We start from the raw sequence: 21,941 nt of genomic DNA, 5'->3' as shown, positions 1-21,941 counted from the left end.
AGCCAATACACTGCTAAATTCAGGCAGACTCCTGAATTCAGGTCATACTAAATCAATCAATCAGTCAATCAATAAATCAATCAATCAATCCCTGCCTCCACTGAAAACCAAATTGGTAACCCAGAAAATTAATATTAATGGAACATCTCCCCCCCCCAGAATGTAAAGGGGCTAAGGGAGTTGAGAAATATTGAGAATGAAATTGACAAGGAAGAGAGAGTTATTTGTTAACAGGCATACCTTAAGAAGAAAAGATGAGCGTAATTTACAAGAGGAAATAAATAAATAATAGGAAATAAAAATTTCCCAAAACTAAAGATGAAAGAAAGGACCCAGCAAAAGATCCCTGAGGAGTTAAAAGGATTGGAATTACGGCAATAAAGGAGTAAAAGATGAGGTAAGAGTGAGACTGAAGCTACTGAATACCATTTTCTAACCTCTGAAGTTCAAATTAATATACAAAGGCTATGTATTCAAATGAAAAAAATAATGCATTAAAGACAAAGGAGACAGGGCTGGGATTGTGGCTCAGGGGCAGAGTGCTTGCCTAGTGTGTGTGTGAGGCACTGGGTTCAATTCTCAACACCACATTAAGTAAATAAATAAATAAAGATACTGTGTCCAACCTACAACTAAAAATATTTTTTAAAAAAGACACAGGAAACAAGGGCTGGGGATGTGGCTCAAGCGGTAGCGCGCTCGCCTGGCATGCGTGCAGCCGGATGGATCCTCAGCACCACATACAAACAAAGATGTTGTGTCCGCCGAAAAATAAAAAATAAAAAAAAATTCTCTCTCTCTCTCTCTCTCTCTCTCAAAAAAAAAAAAAAAAAAAAAGACACAGGAAACAAAGCCAGATTAACTTAAAGACCTACATCTTCTGGACATGCTCTTGTGAAATCTTAGAATGCAGATAAAGTAAAAAATCTAGAAGGGAAAAAAACAAATTTCAAATAAGGAAATCTAAGAAATTCTAGAAAACACAAAGCAATAGATTAGGGTTCAAATAAAAATTATTAATATTAGTAACTCTAATTAATAATAATTCGTACTAATAATTCCAAATACAACCAAACTATCAACCAAGTATGAGGACAAAATATATTATTAGGTACATAAGAACTCCGAAAATAGTCAGGCACAGTGGCACATGCCTGTAATCCCAGCAACTCAGGAAGCTGAGGCAGGAGGATTGCAAGTTCAAGGCCGGCCTGAGCAACTTAGGGAGACCCTGTCTCAAAAATAAAAAATAAAAAGGAAGAGGATGTAGTAGTGAAGTGCCCCTGGGTGCAATCTGCCAGTTCAGGGATAAGGGCAGCCAAGAACTCTGAATCCACAGTTCTTACATGGAAAAGCTACTTTAAAAAACATCCCCAATACCCACCCCCCAAAAAATTATCAAAGAAAAATCACACATGGAATGGAATATAAAAAAAAAAACTAATAACAAAGTTTATTTTTTCCCAGAGATAACTAATGTTTTTATTTTTGCATACATGATTTTTTGACAGATTGTGTATTGATTTTATTATTTTTTTAAATACACAACAACAATGGAATGCATTACAATCCTTATTACACATATAGAGCACAATTTTTCATATCTCTGTATATAAAGTATGTTCACATCAATTTATGCCATTATACATGTACTTTTTTTGTATTAGTTTAATACTAGAAGCAAAATAATATTAAACTAAAAACTAATAGCAAAAATAGGGAAAGAACAAAAAAAATTAAGGTCATTCATTAGGCCTTAATATCTAGGCCATTGTTTCAAGCAGCACTTATTTAATACTCAAGATTACATTTCTTACTCCACAGGCTTCAAAAAATTAACTCACTTCAGTTAAAAAAATCATAATATTTTAATGTTGGTGAATGGTTTCCAATGTTCATATCTTTTAGAATCAACTCATAGACAAAAACCACTGAATAAACCAGGATACTATAAAAATTCTTTTGGTGGGGGATAGTTGAACCTAGGGTCTTGAGTATCCTAAGCATGCAACCTACCACTGAGCTATCCCCCAAATTTATATTAAAATTGACAGACAACGAATAGGAAAGATGTATACTTTAACCTTCATTTTCAGAAGAACAGAGATAATATTAAGAAAAAGAAATTTAAGTTTATATCTTAAAGTCATAAAAGTTTTACCAGAAAAAAAATAAATATAATCAATTTGAAGGTTAGGATGGGAAAAAGGAAAATAAGAAAGACACAGTGAGATTTCACAAAACTGCTCAATTTTTCTAATGGAAAATCAAAAGAAACTATCTAAAGTTGATAAACCAACAAAAAGAATTTGAGCTGGGGATATAGCTCAATGCTAGAACAAGGCCCTGGCTTCAATCCCCCAACACTACACACACACACACACACAAAGAATTAAATGGATATCAATTAAAGTTAGTGTTAAGGGCTTGTGCTGTAGCTCAGTGATGAAACACCTGCCTGTCATGCACAAAGCTCTGGGTTTAATCCCTAGCATTACTCAAAATAATGTGAGACCCAATAAAACTTAAAACTCACATGATTAACACTGATTATCTCTGATAAGTAAAGAAAGCTTGGGCATGGAAAGTAAGAAAGAAGGCTTTTACTTTGCATTTTAATTACAATTATAGTGTTGAAGCTTTTTAACATGCATAAAGTAGCATGAAAATAAAATATTTCCACTTTAATACAAATACACTACAAAGATCAGCAGATTATGGAGAAACTAAAGTTAATAAACTTCTGGGTTTGGAGAGTTTTTGTTTTTGTGGCACTGGGGATTAAAACCAGGGGTATTCTATCACTGAACCATATCTCTAACCCTTTTTACGTTTTAGTCAGGGTTTGCTTAATTGCCCAACTGGCCTTGAACTTGGGATCCTCTGCCTCAGCCTCCCCTGTAGCTGGGATTATGAGTGTGCACCCAGCATTTTTTTTTTAATCCAGGAGCGCTTAGCCACTGAGCCACATCCCCAGTCTTTTTTTATATTTTATTTAAACATAAATAAATTGCTTAGGGCCTCACTAAATTACTGAGGCTGGCTTTGTACTCACCATCCTCCTGCCTCAGCCTCTGGAGCCATTGGGATTATAGGCATGCACCACTGCACCCAGCACAATTCTCATTTTATAAGCTACACAAGATCAAATTAGTCATGTGCTGTATGACATTTCAATAAATGATAGACCATACATATTAGTGGTCCCGTAAGATTATAATAGAGCTGAAAACTTCCTACCGCCTATCGACATCACAGAAAGCACAACAAATTACTCAAATTTATGGGAATGCTGATGTAAATAAACTTACTGTGCTGTCATATAAAAGTAGAGCACATACAAATTACATGTAGTATATATTTTATCATAATGACCATTACTTGTTTATTTGCTACACTTTTATCATTATATATAACACAGTATACTCCTGTTACTTTTTTTTTTTTTTAAGTTTAGGCTTGTGGTGTAACTCAATGGTAGAGCCCTTGCCCACTATGCATGAAGCCCTGGGTTTAATATCCAGCACCAAACACACACACACACACACACACACAAATTATTTCAATGAGGTTTTGTTGTGGATGATCTCAGTTACTAAGCTGAACGTGGTTAGGGAATAGATTTAATTACCAAGTGGTTCAGTTCACTTTTTATTCTGTTACCACAAATCAAAACCCAATCTGGCAAACTGCTGCAGGTATTTATAGATAGCTACATTTGGACAGAAAGGTAAGTCCATGGTTGCTGGAAAACTAATGTAAAACTTTTACTTTCCAAGTGGTTAGTTATGCCCTTCTGTAGGAAAGTTATTTTCATTAATACTGTCAAATAAGGTCACCAGTAAAGTTGATAAGCAATTGCAGTTGCTTTTCACAAAGGTTAGTTTTCTTTATCCCTTCCCCTTTGGTGGTGTTAATCCCCCCACCCCCAGCCTTTTTTGCAGGTGCTGGGGATAGAACACAGGGTCTTAAGCTAGGCAAGCAGCTCTACAACTGAGCTATATCCTGGGCCCTTAAATAATGTTTTCAAATAGAAAATACACAAACACAACAGGTTTAAAATCTCTGTGGTACATTTTTCCTTTACAAGACTCATTGCATTTGTTTGTTTCCCAACACTGCAAAAAAAAAAAATTTAATTAAAGGTATTTCATATGGGGGCTGGGCTGGTAGCTCAGTGATAAAGTGCTCGCCTAGCTTGTGCGAGACCCTGGGTTCAATCCTCAGCATCACATAAAAATAAATAAATAAAATAAAAGGTATTGTGTCCATCTACAACTAAAAAAATATTTTAAAAGAAGTAAAAAAAAAGATATTTCATATGGACACCAGTTTTTGGAAGGCTTTAAAGGTTTTTCTTTCTCTTTCACCCATCACTCACTTCTGGATAAGAATTCAAACCCTCAATAAAAAACCTACTGCTGCACACTTGTATCCTGAATTACATCCTGTCATCTCTCTTGAGACTCTCTTTTATCTTGCACAGTGCCCACTCAAAACAGCTATTACAGGAAGTGTTGGACTATAAGCTATTTATAAATGGACAAAAATCCTTAAATAGCTTTGTCAGCTACTTCCTTATGGTGGTACATCTAAAATACTATTTTTTAAAAAATGGCCATATTATTCAAAACATTAAAACATTTCTTGTCCCTTTTAAAATCCTAAAGTAGTATTAATATCATGCAGTCACATTACAAGATAACAATCAAATATATCTTTTAAAACACATGAGTTTATTAAAAACCAAATACTCCTAAAAGTTTACCACCAAGAAAATCTGAAAGTGTAATATACCGTTTTAAAATCTTCTATACTGATGTCTAACCCTCACTATACTTTTGTCACAGCATTTGTCCCAGCAAACTCACAATTTAACATCATATCTTATTTATTTAGCATATCAACCTCAAAAATATATTACACAAAAGTAAAAATACTAAATTCATCAACATTGGTATCCATTGTATTTAAAAACCTTGCCATAGACCTACTCTATCCAAAAGACCTACTCTATCTTGCTTTTCCCATGCTGCTGAACAATAGCAAACAAATTACTTACAACTCTCCATTTATTAATTATTTTTAAAGTCTTAACATTTCTTTTCCTTATTCTCAGCTACCCCCTCATCTCCAGTATTTGAGGATTTATATCTTGTACACTGCCATATTAGCAATTAATTTCAATTCATTACTTCCAAAGGTAAACAATTTCTATGAATTTAACTTATAGATATATTAATATGCACAAAACACTACACTAAGATATTCAATGCAGTATTATCATTGCCAAAAGACTGAAAAGAGCCTAAATGTCTATCATGCAGGATTGTTAAATAAATCACCAAGTCAATAAAATGGAATGTAATAAAACTAAGAGGAACAACGTATCTCCATACATAAAATATGTAATGATCTTCAAGTTACATTTAAAAGAGATATGTACAGTATTCTAGCATTTTCCATATTTGGTATACACCAGAAAATCCTTTTTAGAGGTCAACCAAACATTGCTGCCTCTAGAAAGGGAAGAGTGGCTTGGAAAGGAAAGACTTGTTACACTGTGTATCTTTTCAGGCACTTGCATGTATTACTTAACTAAGTACACACACTTTATTTTACAAAAACTTTTTCAAAAAAGTAATCAAATATCTTTGATTCTTTGCAAATTAGTTATTCACCACATATTGGTTTATCAATAGCTATTTCAGGCTCAATTCTTAATTAAATACGGAGACAGTATGACCCACAAAGCCTAAAATATTTACTATCTGCCCTTTGTACAGGAAGTTTGCTCCATACTGCTTCTAACAATCAAAAAAAACTTGTTTTTGTTTTGTTTTTCCTGGTACTAGGGATTGAACCCAGGCACTCAACCACTAAGCCATATCCCCAGCCCTTTATATCTTTATATTCTTTATTTTGAGAGAGGGTCTCAAAAAATTGCTGAGGCTGACTTCGTTTTTTGTTTTTGATTTTTGGTTTGTGGTTGTTGTTGTTTTGGTACCAGGGACTGAATTCAGGGGCACTCAACCACTGAGCCACATTCCCAGCCTGTTTTTGTATTTTATTTAGAGACAGGGTCTCAATGAGTTGCTTAGTGCCTCACTTTTCTCCTATCTCAGCCTTCTAAGCCACTGGGATTACAGGCATGCGCCACCACGCCCACCTCAAAATTTTCTGGAAAAAAAAAACAAATTCCTTAGGCCTCAAAAATAGACTTGAAGGGCTGGGGATGTGGCTCAAGCGGTAGCGTGCTCGCCTGGTATGCATGCAGCCCAGGTTCGATCCTCAGCACCACATACAAACAAAAATGTTGTGTCTGCCGAAAGCTAAAAAAAAATAAATCTCTCTTCTTTAAAAAAAAAAAAAAAGATTTGGAATTGGTGCAGCCAATTTGGAAAGCAGTATGGAGATTCCTTGGAAAACTGGGAATGAAACCACCATTTGACCCAGCTATTCCTCTTCTCGGACTATACCCAAAGGACCTAAAAACTGCATATTACAGAGACACAGCCACATCAATGTTTACAGCAGCACAATTCACAATAGCTAAACTGTGGAGCCAACCTAGATGTCCTTTAGTGGATGAATGGATTAAAAAAATGTGGCATTTATACATAATGGAATATTACTCAGCAATAAAAAAGAATAAGATCATGGCATTTGCAGGGAAATGGATGGCATTAGAGAAGATTATGCTAAATGAAGTTAGCCAATCCCAAAAAAACAAATGCCAAATGTCTTCTCTGGTATAAGGGGGGTGACTCAAAATGAGGTTGGGAGGAAGAGCAAGGGAGGAAGATTATCTCTAGATAGGGAACATGGGTGGGAGGGAAAGGGAAGGAGAATAGCATGAATGGTGAAAAGAGACCCTCATCACTATACAAAATACATGTATGAAGATGTGAATTTGGTGTCAACATACCTTATATATAATCAGAGATATGATATAATGGTGTATTAAGAATCATAATGCAAAAATAAATAAATAAATGTTTTTAAAAAATAGATTTGGAAAGTTTACATTGCAAAGATGACAAACTAATTAAATAGAAACCAGTGTCCACTTCATTTATTAAGTGCTAAAGATACCATTTTTATCATAAATTCCTTATCAAGTTTTTTTCCTAAAACATATTTGAATGCTCACATTTTCTAAGCATTTCTGCAAAATATCTATTAAAAGCACAGAGACAGATTAATAAAATCTAAGAGCAAAGAGCCTGGGCTGGAGTTGTGGCTCACGGTAGAGTGTTCGTCTAGCACGTGCGAGGCCCTGGGTTCGATCCTCAGTACCACATAAAAATAAAATAAAGGTATTGTGTCCAACTACAACTAAAATATTTTTAAATAAATAAAAGCAAAGAGCCATATTACTAAAACCTAGGGATTCTAAAAGAGCCGACCTAAAGAGAAAAAAATGTTCAATATTTTTAAAAAAGAGGGCCAGGTGCTGGGGTTGTGGCTCAGTGATAGAGTGCTCGCCTAGCATGCATGAGGCACTGGGTTCAATCCTCAGTACCACATAAAAATAAAGATATTGTGTTACCTGAAACTAAAAAAAAAAAAAAAAAAAAAAAAAGGACAGGGTTGTGGCTTGGTGGTAGAGTGCTTGCATAGCATACATGAGGCACTGGGTTCGATCCCTGGCACCACATAAAAATTAACAAATAAAATAAAGGTACTGTGTCCATCTACAACTAAAAAAAATAATAATAAATAAATAATTTACCTATTTTCTTCATCAATATCCATTAAAAGAAACTTTCTTGAAAAGCACCATATAATTTCTTAGAAAAAACACCTTAGGCCTAGTTAGTGCTATACAAATACATTTAACCACTTATCTCATGTAACACCACCATATTTCAAGCTCTCAAAACTACTACTAAAAATATTGCTTTTTAAGAAAATAGACTATTTTTAAAAATAATTTTGGTTGGCTTTTAAGACCAGTGAAGCATGCTTACTAGTTTAGGACATATTTTAATATTTTAAAATTCCATATAATTTCTGATAGTGTGTTACATGGCCAGTCCTGTAGAAAACACTGGAGACAGAAAAATGAGTTAATCACTCATGAAAGATATTAATGTCATTATTGTAATATTACACACATAAGAATACAGAGGTATAGAAGCATATCTAAGAAATACACTAAATGAATACTCTAGAAGAAAAGCTATTTCAGTTGGGTACTGAAGTATGAGCAGGAGTTTGCCAAGTTTGTGAGGGTAAGGGAAATGGAAAAGGAGGAATGGTACAGCAATATCATTCTAGTTTGAATGGAACAAAGAAAATTAAACACTAAAGAAGATAGAAAATATGAGCAATTATATGCTACAGAAGTATATGGTTTGGATGCATTCACAGTAAGTATAAAAGCACTGCACTTTCAAGATATGAATGCAAATGTCTTTAGAAGCCAAACTATTAATTCTGAATAACATAAACTATAGGAAATGTACAATTTTCCGAAAAGAGATACGACTAATTTTATTTTGCAGGAAAGTGACACTGGCAGCAACTGGATCTTGGACTATAGTAAGGAAAGATTAAAGGCAGAGACCAAGAATGGTCAAAATTAGTGACAGTGACGATGAAGAGAAACAGCTACACTATAGAATCTGTTGAACTATACAACTCTCTTTCTGGCAGGGCTAGGGATTAAACGCAGGGGCGTTTGCTCTGCCTCTTGCACTTTTATAAAATGTACCATTTAGGAAGGGGGGGGGACAGGAGGGAAGAGAGAAGTACTGGGGAATGAATTACAGCAAATTAAATTCCATGCTTTTATAATTATGTCAAAAATGAATCCTAATGTTAAATATAAAAAGAACCAATAAAAATAACACCAAAATAAATAAAATGTCCCTTTTAATGTGATATTTTCCCTTTTCCATATTTTTTGGTATACATATAATTTTTGCATGGAAAAAGTTGTACAATAAGAATTATCAAGACTAGTGGCAATACAGTCTTCTTTTAGTTTTCTTCCTATATTCGGAAGAAAAACACACTGGAAACCACAAGAACTCAGAGATCTTTATTACTAGTTTCATCTTTGTTATGAGACAATGGCATTACAATTAACTTCTCAAAGCTCCAGGTCTCTATCCTGTAAAAAGAGGAAGTTGAACTCTATCTAAAACTCTTGCAAATCCTAATATGCTATGATCATACTGAAATATTTTTAACCTTTAGGAGATCACCAATAAAAAATGCATATAAAATGATCTATTCTAACTAAAACCAATTGTGAAATACCCATCAAAACAGATACTATGGGACCTATTATTTGCCATATGTATCTACAGGTACTTACTAAATTTGTAAAGGATTTCATAACACATTAAAGTATCCAGTCACCAATTACTCATTTGAAACCCTAAGGTCAAACTAGAACTGTTGGATATCTCTGTCAACCATTTTACTTTTAATTACTATGCATCTTTCAAAAACAGATCCAAAATGGAACATTCTTTTATTTCGGTGATTCAATAGACTAACTGAATGTCTGTGAAGTTAAACAGCCATTGTTGGATACAACAGTTTTCAGATGTTAATACTCTGCTATGGAGCCATGTTTTTCTGAACCTCTTAACATCTGACCTTAACAATATTCCTTTTATCAATCAAAATAAAAAATGTTTCCAATTGGAGACATATACCTTGAGATTTGTAACCCTAATTGTTATCTGGGACTTTTTACTAATGAAGAGAAACTATTTTATTAATTCATACTCATACTAACAAGTTTAGAAATACTCTGTGAACTTGTTTCTCTTCAAGAATAACTTTCAAGGCTGGGTTGTTATGGTAAAGTGCATTCTTAGCATAAACAAGGCTCTGGATTCAATTTCCAGCATTGATAACAACTTTTAAGCCTGATTTTTTTAAAAGGCACCAAGACCCTTCAAAACAAGAAAGTAAACAAATAACATTTTTTTTTTTTAAATATTTATTTATTTATTAGTTTTCGGCGGACACAACATCTTTGTTTGTATGTGGTGCTGAGGATCGAACCCAGGCCGCATGCATGCCAGGCGAGCGCGCTACCGCTTGAGCCACATCCCCAGCCCAAATAACATTTTTATTAAAGGTGAAAAACTCCTAGAAGAAATAAATTCTGATGTTTTATTACATAAAAAGGTAACTATAGAGAACAACAATGTACTGTATTTCAAATAAGCTATAAAAAAGGATTCTGAATGTTTTCACCACAAAAGAAATGACAAATGTGAGGTGGTATATTCACCCTGAATTAAACATTACACAATATATACATGTGTGGAAACATCATGACACTCCACAAAAAAATTTTAAAAAGAGAGAACTCAGATTTTTGTCTTAACATTTCCAATCTGTTGAAAATTTAATATAGCCTAAATTAAAGTCCTATTTCAAAGAAAACAACATTCTAAGGTTTTGTAAACTACAGTATAAACTATAGGCAGCGGCTTTTCTACTGATTTTTGTTATTTCTTCCAATTTTCTTTCTAAAGACTTTGTTATATATTACATACACCTGAATGATTTAACATACACTTTTCACTACCTTTAACATACCCTCTCTTACTTCCTAAAATACCAATATTTTTCTGAGCAAACAAAAACAAAATCTGGGAAGAGCTAAACTGTAATTTGCCATGATCAGAGCGTAAAGTTCTTTTTTTAAAAAAAAAATTGTATTAGTTGTTGATAAACCTTTACTTATTTATTTATATGTGGTACTGAGACTCAAACCCAGTACCTCACACTTGCTAGGCAAGTGCTCTACCACAAAGCCACAACCCCTGCCTCGTAAAATTCCTTACTATGTAAATCTGTGTCTCAGTTTAGAACCATCAAGAAAAACTTTGTTCTCGAAAATTGCTGATTGTCAAAGAACATAAAACTAATCCTCCTACTAACCCACAAAAGATGTGGGTATTTACTATAAAGTGACAAATCTCAACCAGACCCTAGATCCAAAGGAGGGAAGGATTTTTATTGAACTAGTGCTTTCAGATTGTAATGGTGGTTAAAAAAAAAAAAATCTGGTTTCAAGGTTCACAATCTTATACAAAAGAAACTTTATTAATTCTAATTAACAAATTTCACTCAAGAAGGAGGTGTATTCGAATCAAGAATTTTATTAGAGGGAGAAATATTCAAAAATAACAAACAGAAGCAGGAATTACATTGGGTTTTGTTGTAAGCCCATACTATTCAAATGCAAATCAGAAGCAGAATTTTTTAAATTTTTCTCAAAAGTTGCCGGCTGAAAGAGAGCTACTTTAACAAAAAATACATTTAAAAAATTCAATATAAAGCACATTACAAAGTTAACCTAAGGAATATGAGGGGGAAAAAAAAAACACCTCTGAATTACATTATTAGGACAATGTCCAAACAGTAAAAATGGATGCACTTTCCCCAAATATCTAATAAGATTCCCACAGAAACACCAGTATAACAAGTAGAGTGGATATTCCAAAAACAAAGTACAAGTCAATTATAGTATCTTACATTAGGTGATGTGCATTCTGGAACACCTGGTAATTAAATGACTTATGAAAAACAACTGAGTGGTACTGGCCTGTGTAGTTAATACAAGAGAAAAAAAAATTATATGCAAGAATAATAATCCTTTAAGTTCAAATAATACTTTGTAATTTCCATGGTACTTTATAGTACACCTATAAGGTTGTATTTTGTTGTTCCTTTTATGAAATTAGTTCACACACCACCTATATACTTTGATCCCAGAGTTTTCAAAGCAACCATATCGAATTACAATAGTGCATGCAGAAAGATAAGTAGCACTCCAGATCTTACTGATGTCATTGTGGCTAAAAATTCGTTTATTCAAAAACGTTCTGTTACAATTCTAAAAACTCTCTCTTCCCTACAAATCGGACAGTCTTAAGAGTCTAAGAGAGACTAGCAGATTTTCCAGAGCTTCCCAACCCTGGGGGAGGAGAATTCCTGCCAGAATGGGACAGAGGTGACAGTTGGTTTAAACCTAGACTTCCCAAGCAGGGAGCTGGTTCCACCTGTCCGGCTGTAGGAGAGCATTCGCCCTCCAGGACGAATATTATTATCTAGCTTGTTTTAGCTTCTAAGACAACGATCAGAAGAAGCTTCCCAAGGGGTTTCCTACAGTTCTCCCTCAACTCCCAGGAAAACAAAGGTTCAGGCCCAGCTCTGTCACTCGTATTCCGTTGATAATCAAGGTCCTCGATAAACCTTAGCACGCAATCATTGGTAGAGGAGTGTAGGACCTCAAAATACCTAAGACACCCAAGGGGGAAAGGAGGAGGAAGGCATCAAAGCCTAAGAGAACTCTAAAGTTAACGCTGGCAAAAAAAAAAAAAAAAAGGAGGTCCCACCTTGCGGAGGAAGATGCAGAATTCTAAACGTCAGACTGCGAAATTGGGGGCAGAAGAGGGCTCGAGAAGTAGCCAGGTATACGACAGGAACCGGAGAAACTGTGCTCAGGGGCCGGGGCTGGTGGTGCCCAGGAGTCAGACCCGAGGGCCCACTAGGACCCCAGCGCTCGTCCGCCCGACGGACTCCCGGGCGAGGTTTCAAACCGCCGCCCCCGGGAAGCGCTCAGCCGATTGGAAGTTCCACGACGACCGTCACTACCCCAGGGCCAGAGCGGCAACTCATCAGCAGAGCCCTCGGCGTCTCCCCAAGAGACCAGACCCCACAAACTCCACCTCCAACGGAGGTCCCAACTCATGTCCCGCAGCCAGTTCTCAACAAGCGGTGGGCGTCCACCGCGACGGGACCGACGCCCCGGACTGGGCTGCGCTGCGGGAGTTCGAGGGGCGCGACGGGCAGCGCGGGGGCGGGCAGAAGGGTGTCCCTCAGAGTCAGCCCCTGGACTCGGCCCCGCGACCACCTCAGCCTCGCCCCTCTGGCTCGGCCCGACAGAGCTCCGACCCACCCATCCCGCCCAGCCGCATTCAGGGCGAGCACCAGGGCGAGCCCACTCCCCCTGCCCGTGCTCTTACCCATCTTTCCGCCTCGCCTTGTAGACGTGCCCGTAGGTGCCGCGTCCCACTTTGCACCCTTCATACTCAAACAAATCCTCCACCCGCTCCCGCTCCGCCGCCAGCTTCGCCTTGAAATCATAATCCATTGTCTGCTTCCCCCATAGAGGCACCGGGACGCGGGGGCCGCCGCCGCTCAGTCCCTCCTCCTCCTCCCCCCGCGACCGCCGCTCCACTTCTCTAACAGCCACCTCTCGGGCACGCGCGCGCGCGCCGCCCGCCACTCCGCGGTCCGCGTTCAGCAAGGGACTCCTTGGCGGCCGCGGCAGCCACCACCACCTCCTCCTCCTCCTCCTCCACCTCCTCCTTCTCCTCGGCGGCGGCGGCTCCCGCAGGCACCCCCAGTCCCGCCTCCCCCCTTCATTTCCTTGTTTTGGAACCTGGTGGGCCGCGCTGCGGCTTCCTCGAACTCATTAACGAACCAGCCCACCCGCCCCAAGATCGCGGAGGCTCCTGGGAAATGTAGTCCCCGAGGCCTTAGGGGCGGTGGAATTTTCTCCGGCTGGAGAAATACAGCTCCCAGGTTTCCTTGGGCTTCCACAGCCTCGCCCCCACAAGGCATGCACGCCTGCGCACTGGCGCCGCCCCTACCCCAGGTAGCGCTGGATTCCCAGTTCCTGTAAAGGTAGAAAGGGAAAAGTTGAGAGGTTTTTGCGAGCCCGTGGGAGCGGATTGAAAGAACGCCCTGGCTCTACTGAAAAGAAGATATTCCTGTTCTAACCGTTCTAAGCGAGGAGGAGAGTGGAAAGCATCTAACTGCCTTGCCTGGGAGTTTGCTCCAGTGGCTTGAGAAGCAGACACTACGGTTAGGAGAATGTGCTGAGGATTGTTTATTTTCTACTGCAGTTGGTCCGCCTATTGCTCCGCCCCCAACCAGCCACTCATTGGTGAAGACTAAAGAATGACGTCCTCTTTGGTGCGTGGGTATCCTTAGGCTTTGGCTTCTTTCCCGCTGTTGATTGGTAATTGGAATTGTTGGGTTCTTCCTGATAGGTTAATATTTTTTCTTTGCGGTGCAGAAATCGTATTTCAAAACCTGAATGTTCAGCGGTTTCCTAGTTCTTGTGTTTGTCTGAGGGGAACATGTAATTTCTGAGCCCCAGCAGCCAATCATCCTTTTCTTAGCGTTTTAGTGGGTTTTCTCCTAGCATATGCGTTTCCCGTAGCCAAGGTTTAGCCATCTGTCTAAGGACAATTAAAGTGTCTGGAAGATACAGCGTTTTTAAAGCAATCATTTTGCCTTAAAATTTTTTGTGAAGATTTTTTTGCCGTCTATTCATAATTGGGAAATTATCCTGGAATGTTTCAGAAAGTGCCTTTAATCAGGGTGAGCATTGACTCACTATAGTGTTGGGTCTCAGGATATACTACACCATAACATGACTTTAGGAAACCAGATTGTGCCTTGCTGAAATATGCCCCTCTGGCATATTGATTATTTTGAGCTAAAAACCTTGAGAACCAACCAACACAAGAAAAGCTCGTGAGCTCCCTTCCACTGCCTAAAATACAAAACAACCCTTTTGTAAAGAGAAATATACATCTATAAAAGAAACCTTCATTAATAAAGGTATCTGTATCAGGAAGACAGCTATTCCTAGGCAACTTTTGTCACCCAAAAGACTATCTTCAAAACAAGACAACTTTTATTCACCTTTCACTTCCTCCCCTCATCTTTCTTTAATTTGCCTCCACTATCCCCCAAAACTCCCAAGTCCCGATTCCTTTCTGTAAGTCAGGATATTACATAAGCTTCACTCATCTAGCCCTTGAGTCTCATTTGGTGGAACTCCATATATAATTAAATTTGTTCTTTTGCACAGGCATGGCTGACAGCCTGTAGTCTCAGCGACTTGGGAAGCTGCAACAGGAGAATCTCTTGAACCCAGGAGATCAGGGCCAGCCTGGGTTGTTTTCCTGTTAACCAGGTCAATTTAATTCACAGACCAAACAACTTAGAAGGGGAGAAGGAAGTCATTTTCCCTTTCAATGGCATGCCTATTATCTCAGATGCTTAAGATACAGACTTAAACGTGATTGGTGCTAAGATAGGGCATATGCAACAATCAGGAGAATGAAGGCAGTATGGTCAATTCTACCTGAAATGATAGGGAAATAAATTATCATTTAAAAAAAATTAACTACCTGATAGGTTTTCAAAGCATCTTGGAAACTAGAATGAAGGAGTCAGGATTTTTAACTACAACAGCCCCTTCCTGAGAAACCTCAAATCTTGAAGTTATCTTCAGTCAAGAATCTGAGTTGCTGTCTTGATAGGGATGATGATATGTGCTGGAGATAGCAGGAAAAAAAATGGTCTTTTTCCATCAGACAACTAAAACTACTAAATAAACATGCAAGCAAGTTAAAAATAAGCTGTGTGGGGCTGGGGATGTGGCTCAAGTGGTAACATGCTTGCCTGGCATGTGTGAGGCACTGGGTTTGATCCTCATCACCACATAAAAATAAAATAATATTATGTCCACCTAAAACTAAAAAATAAATATTTAAAAAGAGCTATGTGAATAAAAAAATAAAATTTGACAGGTTGAGTTCTAGGTGAGTCAGAGTAGATTTCATGAAGAGGTAAATTCACAAGTAATAGGATCTTACTTGAAGGGCCAGTGGGGGAGAGAGCAGGAAACTTTCAAGTAGAACAGTGAGTGTGTGTGTGTGTGTGTGTATGTATGTGTATACGCATTATAATATATATTCTGAGAAATGCACCCTGTCTAAATATTACAGATTAAGTCAAGGAAAAGGAATAGATAAGAAAAGACTAGACAGATGAGCAAAGGTCAACTATGAAGAGTTATTGTAGCAGTTTTAGATTTCATCATTCTATTTGCAATGGGAAAGAATTTTATGCTGAGGAGAAATATAACCAGTTTTGCTTGTTCAAAAAAAAATCCTTCTGACAACAGTATTCAGAATAGGTTAGAGGAAGGTAAGAATGTAACTGAATCCAGTGGGTTTGCATCTTAGTGAGTACAAAGCCAAAAATACAACCAGGATATAAAAGAATGGAGAAAAATAAAGAGAGCACAGGGGTTGTTGCAAAGTTATAATCTCCCTGAGGGACAGCAGCATGAGGATTTTATTCAGGGAGATTATCCCATGTTCATTCAGAAAAGTACATGCAGAGGCAGGCACATATCTGTGCATGCTCAGTTTAAAGTGTAAATTTCTGGGCATGCTTAGTTTAAGGTTGTAGTTTTAAAAAGGAGCCATGACAGACCCATTTCTGGACGTGCTCAGCTGAAGATCATTGAGCACATGTTTAAAAAGAAAAGATGCAAAGAAAAAAAAGGAAAAGTGTGGGACTGGGCTATAGCTCAGTGGCAGAGTGCTTGCCTAACGTGTAAGGCACTGAGTTTGAGTCTTGGCACCACATAAAAATAAACAAAGGCATGCTGTCCATACACAACTACAAATTTTTCAAAAAAAGAAAATATGTGGCCAGTTGCTGCAGTACTTGTATATATTCCCAACTACTCAGGAGACTGTAGGCAGGAGGATCGCAAATTCAAGGTCAGCCTGGGAAATTCAGCAAGACCCTGTCTCAACTTTAAAAAGGAATGGGGGAACTGCTGGGGATGTAGCTCAGTGGTAGAACACCCCTTGTGTTCAATTCTCAGTATGATAAAAAGAAAAGAAAAATGGTGGTTGTAAATGCTTCTGGGTATGCTCACTTTAATATTTACAATGAGCCAAATTTTCTCTAAGTGCCTCAAAGATTGTGTCAGAGTGGCCTGGTGACCTTGGCTGGTTCTTTGTAAGATGGCTTTCCCACTTAGCAGCTAATAAGAGTAAAAAGCTATCACATTAATACTGGTTAAAGAAAGAGATATGAACTATGGAATAGCAGTGGTGGTTATGAGAAAAGTCAGATATTGGAATTATTTAGAAATAAAATTCAACAGAACTTGATGATTAATTAAAAGTAGTGTTAAGGAAGAGGGAAGAATCCAAGATGGCTTCAAGGTTTTTTACTTCAGCAGTATGGTACAAACTTTGGAAAACTAAGGAATACTGAATAAGAGCAATTTTTTGAGATAAACATGATGAATTTGGTGGGGCACATTGACTTTGAAGTGTCCATAGGGCATCAGGAAAGAAATCAGAGCCCAGTGAGATGGTACACACCTGTAATCCAAGCAACTTCAGAGGCTGAGGCAAGAGGATCACAAGTTCAAGGCCAGCCTCAGCAACTTAGCAAGTCCCTTGGCAATTTAGCAAGACCCTGTCTCAAAATAAAACATAAAAAGGACTGTGGATGTGGCTCAGCATTTGAGCACCCCTGGGTTGAATCTCTGGTACTCAAAAAAATAAATTTCTTTTTTTTTTTTTTAAATATTTATTCATTTATTTTTTAGGTGGACATAACATCTTTGTTTGTATGTGGTGCTGAGGATCGAACCCGGGCCGCACGCATGCCAGGTGAGCACGCTACCGCTTGAGCCACATCCCCAGGCCCCTCAAAAAAATTAATTTCAAAGGTATATGTTGGGGGCTGGGGTTGCGGCTCAGTGGCAGAACATTTGCCTTACACGTGTGAGGCACTGGGTTCGATCCTCAGCACCACATAAAAAAAGAAATAAATAAAATAAAGGTATTGTGTCCATCTACAACAAAAATTTAAAATTAAAAAAAAAGGTATGTATTCTAAGACTCAGCAGTACTGCCTAGGATTTACCCTACAGTCATACTCCTTGTTTTGGATGTTATGAAAATCCCAGGAGCTCTTTAGAACAAAAGTATCTGCCAGGAGTTGTGTTGTACATCCGTAATCTCATGACTATAATCCCAGCAACTTGGGAGGCTACAGCAAGAGGATTCCAATTCAAGGCCAGCCTCAGTAACTAAGGAAAGCCCTAAACAACTTAGCAAGACTGTGTCTCAAAATATAGATAGATAGATAGATAGATAGATAGATAGATAGATAGGGCTGGGGAAATGGCTCTGTGGTTAAGCACCCTGGGATTCAATCTCTAGTACCAAAAAAAAAAAAATCTATTCCTCAACTGCTTGCTCAGACTGCTACTATAGCCCTAAACTGTCAGCACTCTTCTGGAATTGTATTGGTCTAGGATCTTGTCGTTTTCCTAAAGTAACCCTACATCCAATGACTATCAATGCAGAGATATAAAAATTCAGATCTCTCACACCACATTGGATATTCTGAACTCCTTGGAGGTAAACCGAGGCCATCATTAAGAATATATTGTAGGAGCTGGGTTGTGGCTCAGTGGTAGAGTGCTCAACCAGCACATGCAAGGCGCTGGGTTCGATCATCAGCACCACATAAAAATAAATAAATAAAATAAAGGTATTGTGTCCAACTACAACTAAAAAAAATGAAAAAATAAAGAATACATTGCAGGGCTGGGGCTGGGGCTAAGTCGCAGAGTGCTTGCCTTGCACGTGTGAGGCACTGGGTTCGGTTTGATCCTCAGCACCACATAAAAATAAACAAAATAAAGATGCTGTCCATCTACAACTACAAAAAAATTTTTTTAATTAAAATAAAATAAAGGTATTGTGTCCATCTACAACTAAAAAAAATCACATTAAAAAATAAAGAAAGAGGGGGGCTGGGGTTGTGGCTCAGAGGTAGAGCACTTGTCTAGTGCGTGCAAAGCCCTGGGTTCGATCCTCAGTCCCACATTAAATAAATAAAGAAAGATATTTTTAAAAAAAATAAAGAAAGAATATATGTGCATCAGCTTCTCAATTTCTCCAATCCTGCTTGCTTTCTTCCTTTCCCTTCTAACAAATATTGATCACAAGAACACTTCCTAACTGACAACATGTTAATATCTGTCTTAGAGTCCACTTCACTGGGCACCTGTTTTTTTTCTTCCAGGCACCCAACTTGTAAAAATTAACATGTGCAAGATGACACCATGCTGTTTGTAATAGGAAAGGACTGGAAACAACAAAAATGTTCATCAGCCCTGAGTTCAATCCCCAGCACACACACACACACAAAAAAAAAAAAAAATTCAGGAGGGCACTGGGTAAATAAATCATAACATACTCATCAGTGGATTGTTTATTATGTAACCTTAAAAGTAATGTAAAAACTGTGAAATAAGATTTCCTTCTGTAAGAGAATCTACCACTGCATTTGTACTAAGGCCACCCTTCTAATGATTGTTCCTAGCATGACTGAGCATAACAAGGATGTTAAAACAGGCCCATTCCTGTAAGAAAAAAGGATTCTGATGAACTTTGCTTGAAGATTCCCTGTATCCCCTGGCTGAAACTTTCCTGAAATTGTGCTACAGTCTGAGTAACTTCCTGCCCAATCTCTTTCCTTCCCTCTCTTCTTCACAGAGATCAAATCTACATCATAATCTGATGGTTCCCCCAGCTCCCTTTCCATCTTCCCTCACAGGCATTTCCTCCAGTAATCTCCTACATGTCTAATCCCATCTTGCTATCTGATTTTCTGTAGACATGAACAATGAGGAAATTATTTATGTACTGGTATGAAAAAAACTCAAATATACATTTAAGCAGGAAAAAAAGAATAGAAGTGTATACATAATATGCAACATTTTATAAAAAAAAAAGTACACTGTATATGTATATATTTATCTCTAAAAAGTTTCAAGAAACTGCTCATTGAAAGAGAACTGTATACTTGAAATGCAGTGGTAGGCAATATAATTTTACTACATGCATGCCTCTCTGAATTTTGATCTATGAGATGTTTCCTTTTAAATAAATAAACTGTATATGGGAAAAGATAGGAGCTCACCTAATAAAGGAGAGAGGAAGATAGGATTGAAGCTATCATGGTAAATAGGTTTGGGGAATTTTTTTTATTTTTAATAGAAGAAAGGAATTTTTCATATATTGATTGAAAACAGCTGGTGAAAAGAAAAAAAAAGTGAACCCTAACGAAATACTAGGACTAAATTATGGAACAACAAGAGGACCCAGGCACATGTAGCTTCACATGTTAAAGGTCTTCTTCAGAAGGTGGATGGGGAGAGTATGATTATACACACATGAAAAAAAGTCGGGTGAGCCAGTCGCAGTGGTGCTCACCTGTAATTCCAGCAGCTCAGGAGGCATAGGCAGGAGAATCAATAGTTCAAAGCCAGCCTCAGCAATTTAGCAAGGCAATAAGCACCACAGTGAGTCCCTAGCTCTAAATATAATACAAAATTTTGCTGGGGATATGGCTCAGTGGTCAAGTGCCCCTGAATTCAATCCCCAGTATCCAAAAAAAAAAATCAGTTGAGAAGCTAAGAGATTCGTAGCCTCATTATATTAAAAATAATAACATTTCCATATCAAGTAGGAAACTTGATCACATGCACAGGGAAAGAAAGCATTGGGGCTTAAGGAAAGAATATTGGTTTGGGAACATTTCTTAGAAAATAAGTGGAATGGAAGGAGGGAAAATAGAAGTTCATTGGATTAGACAAAGGGAAATGAAAGGATGGGAATAGGAAAGACAGTAGACTGAGTTGGACAGAACTTTCCTATGTTCATATATGAATACATGACCAGTGAAACTTCAAATCATGTACAACCACAGGAATGGGATCCTAATTAGAATAAGTTATACTCCATGTATGTATAATATGCCAAAATTCACTCTACTATAATGTATACCTAAAAATAACAATAAAAAATAACTTTTTAAAAAAAGAAAAATGGAATGAACATGAGAGCTAACATTTATTGAATCCCAGAATTAAGTTACCTCATTGCTGCACTATGAGGAAGGTATGTTTCATCCTCATTTTACTGATAAGAAAACAGGTTCTAGGGGGATAATTTCTGTAGTGTTATAGTTGGTCAGTGATGGGATTTAACTCCAAGTTTCTAAAACTATAGAGGATTTTGCCATTTATCAAGATGAAATGATCCAACTGAAACATTTCATCCTCTTGGATTAGTCTGTTTTCCATTACTAGGATGAAATATCTGAGGCAGGCTAAGTTTTTTTTTTTTTTCTTTTTAGACTTGGGGTCTTGCTGTATTACCCAGGATGACCTTCTGGGCTCAATCAGTCCTCTTGCCTCAGCCTCCTGAGTAGCTGGAACTCTAAGCATGTGCCACCAGACAGAAAAGAGTTAACTTTTTAAAGAAGTTTGTTCTGGAGATCCAAGGTTAAGGGGCTACACCTGATGATATGCTTCTTTTTATTTATTTATTTGTTACTGAGGATTGACCCCAGGAGCACTTTACCATTCAGCTACATCCCCAGCCTTTTGCTAGTTTTTTTTTTTTTTTTCCTTTTCTTTTTTAATTGAAACAGGGTCTCAATGAATCGCTGAGGCTGGCCTCAAACTTGCAATCCTCCTGATCAACCTCCTGAGTCAGTTGGATTACAGGCATGTGCCCAGCTTCTCCCTTTTCTTATAAAGTTATATTAGCTTTCAGTCACCATAATGAAATACCCAAGATAATTAACTTACAAAGAGGAAAAGCTTATTTTGGCTCAGTTTTGGAGATCCCAGTTCATTACTGATTGTTTGCTTTGGGCTTATGGCAACGCATCACATCACAACAGCAACACATTGTGGAGCAAAAACCATTCATCTCTTGGCCAGGAAGCAAAAGAGGAAGGGGCCAGGGGCCCACAATCCCCTTCACGGGCATTCCCCCAATGACCTAAAAACCTCCCACACAGCCTCACCACCTAAAGATTTTACCATCTCCCACATTGCCACACTGGGGCCCAAACAGAGGCCTTTAGCAAAAGGCCTGACAGCAAAAACCGTCAGGACACAATCATACCCTGATGAGTTTATCTGATCCTAATCACCTCCCAAAAGCTCTACCTCTAGATACCATATGTTAGGTTTCTACCTTCTTAATGGATACATCACAATGAGGATTAAATTTCAACATGTGAAGACGCGGGTACAC

At 37.8% G+C, this 21,941-nt stretch overlaps 1 protein-coding gene and 1 long non-coding RNA gene across 2 annotated transcripts in view; one reads left to right on the top strand and one right to left on the bottom strand.

Moving 5' to 3' along the window:
* Positions 1-13,278, bottom strand: part of LOC124100469 (cyclin-dependent kinase 19) — a 141,727-nt gene extending 128,449 nt beyond the window's left edge. Inside the window, exon 1 of the mRNA XM_046455998.2 lies at positions 13,008-13,278. Coding sequence (XP_046311954.2) covers positions 13,008-13,135 — 128 coding nt within the window. The 5' untranslated portion in view covers positions 13,136-13,278. The remainder of the gene's footprint in view (positions 1-13,007) is intronic.
* Positions 13,279-13,635: 357 nt separating this feature from the next.
* LOC124100471 (uncharacterized) lies at positions 13,636-19,058 on the top strand. The gene is made up of 3 exons (XR_009227947.1): positions 13,636-13,962; positions 17,423-17,486; positions 18,913-19,058. It is a non-coding gene; the product is annotated as an uncharacterized LOC124100471 (long non-coding RNA).
* Positions 19,059-21,941: the final 2,883 nt, after the last annotated feature.

The sequence above is a fragment of the Marmota monax genome, unplaced genomic scaffold, assembly GCF_021218885.2.
Source record: "Marmota monax isolate L192 unplaced genomic scaffold, Marmota_monax_Labrador192_F-V1.1 WCK01_AAM20220418_F8-fsc00599, whole genome shotgun sequence".
Lineage (NCBI taxonomy): Eukaryota > Metazoa > Chordata > Mammalia > Rodentia > Sciuridae > Marmota > Marmota monax.
This window is presented reverse-complemented; position numbering and strand designations above follow the sequence as displayed.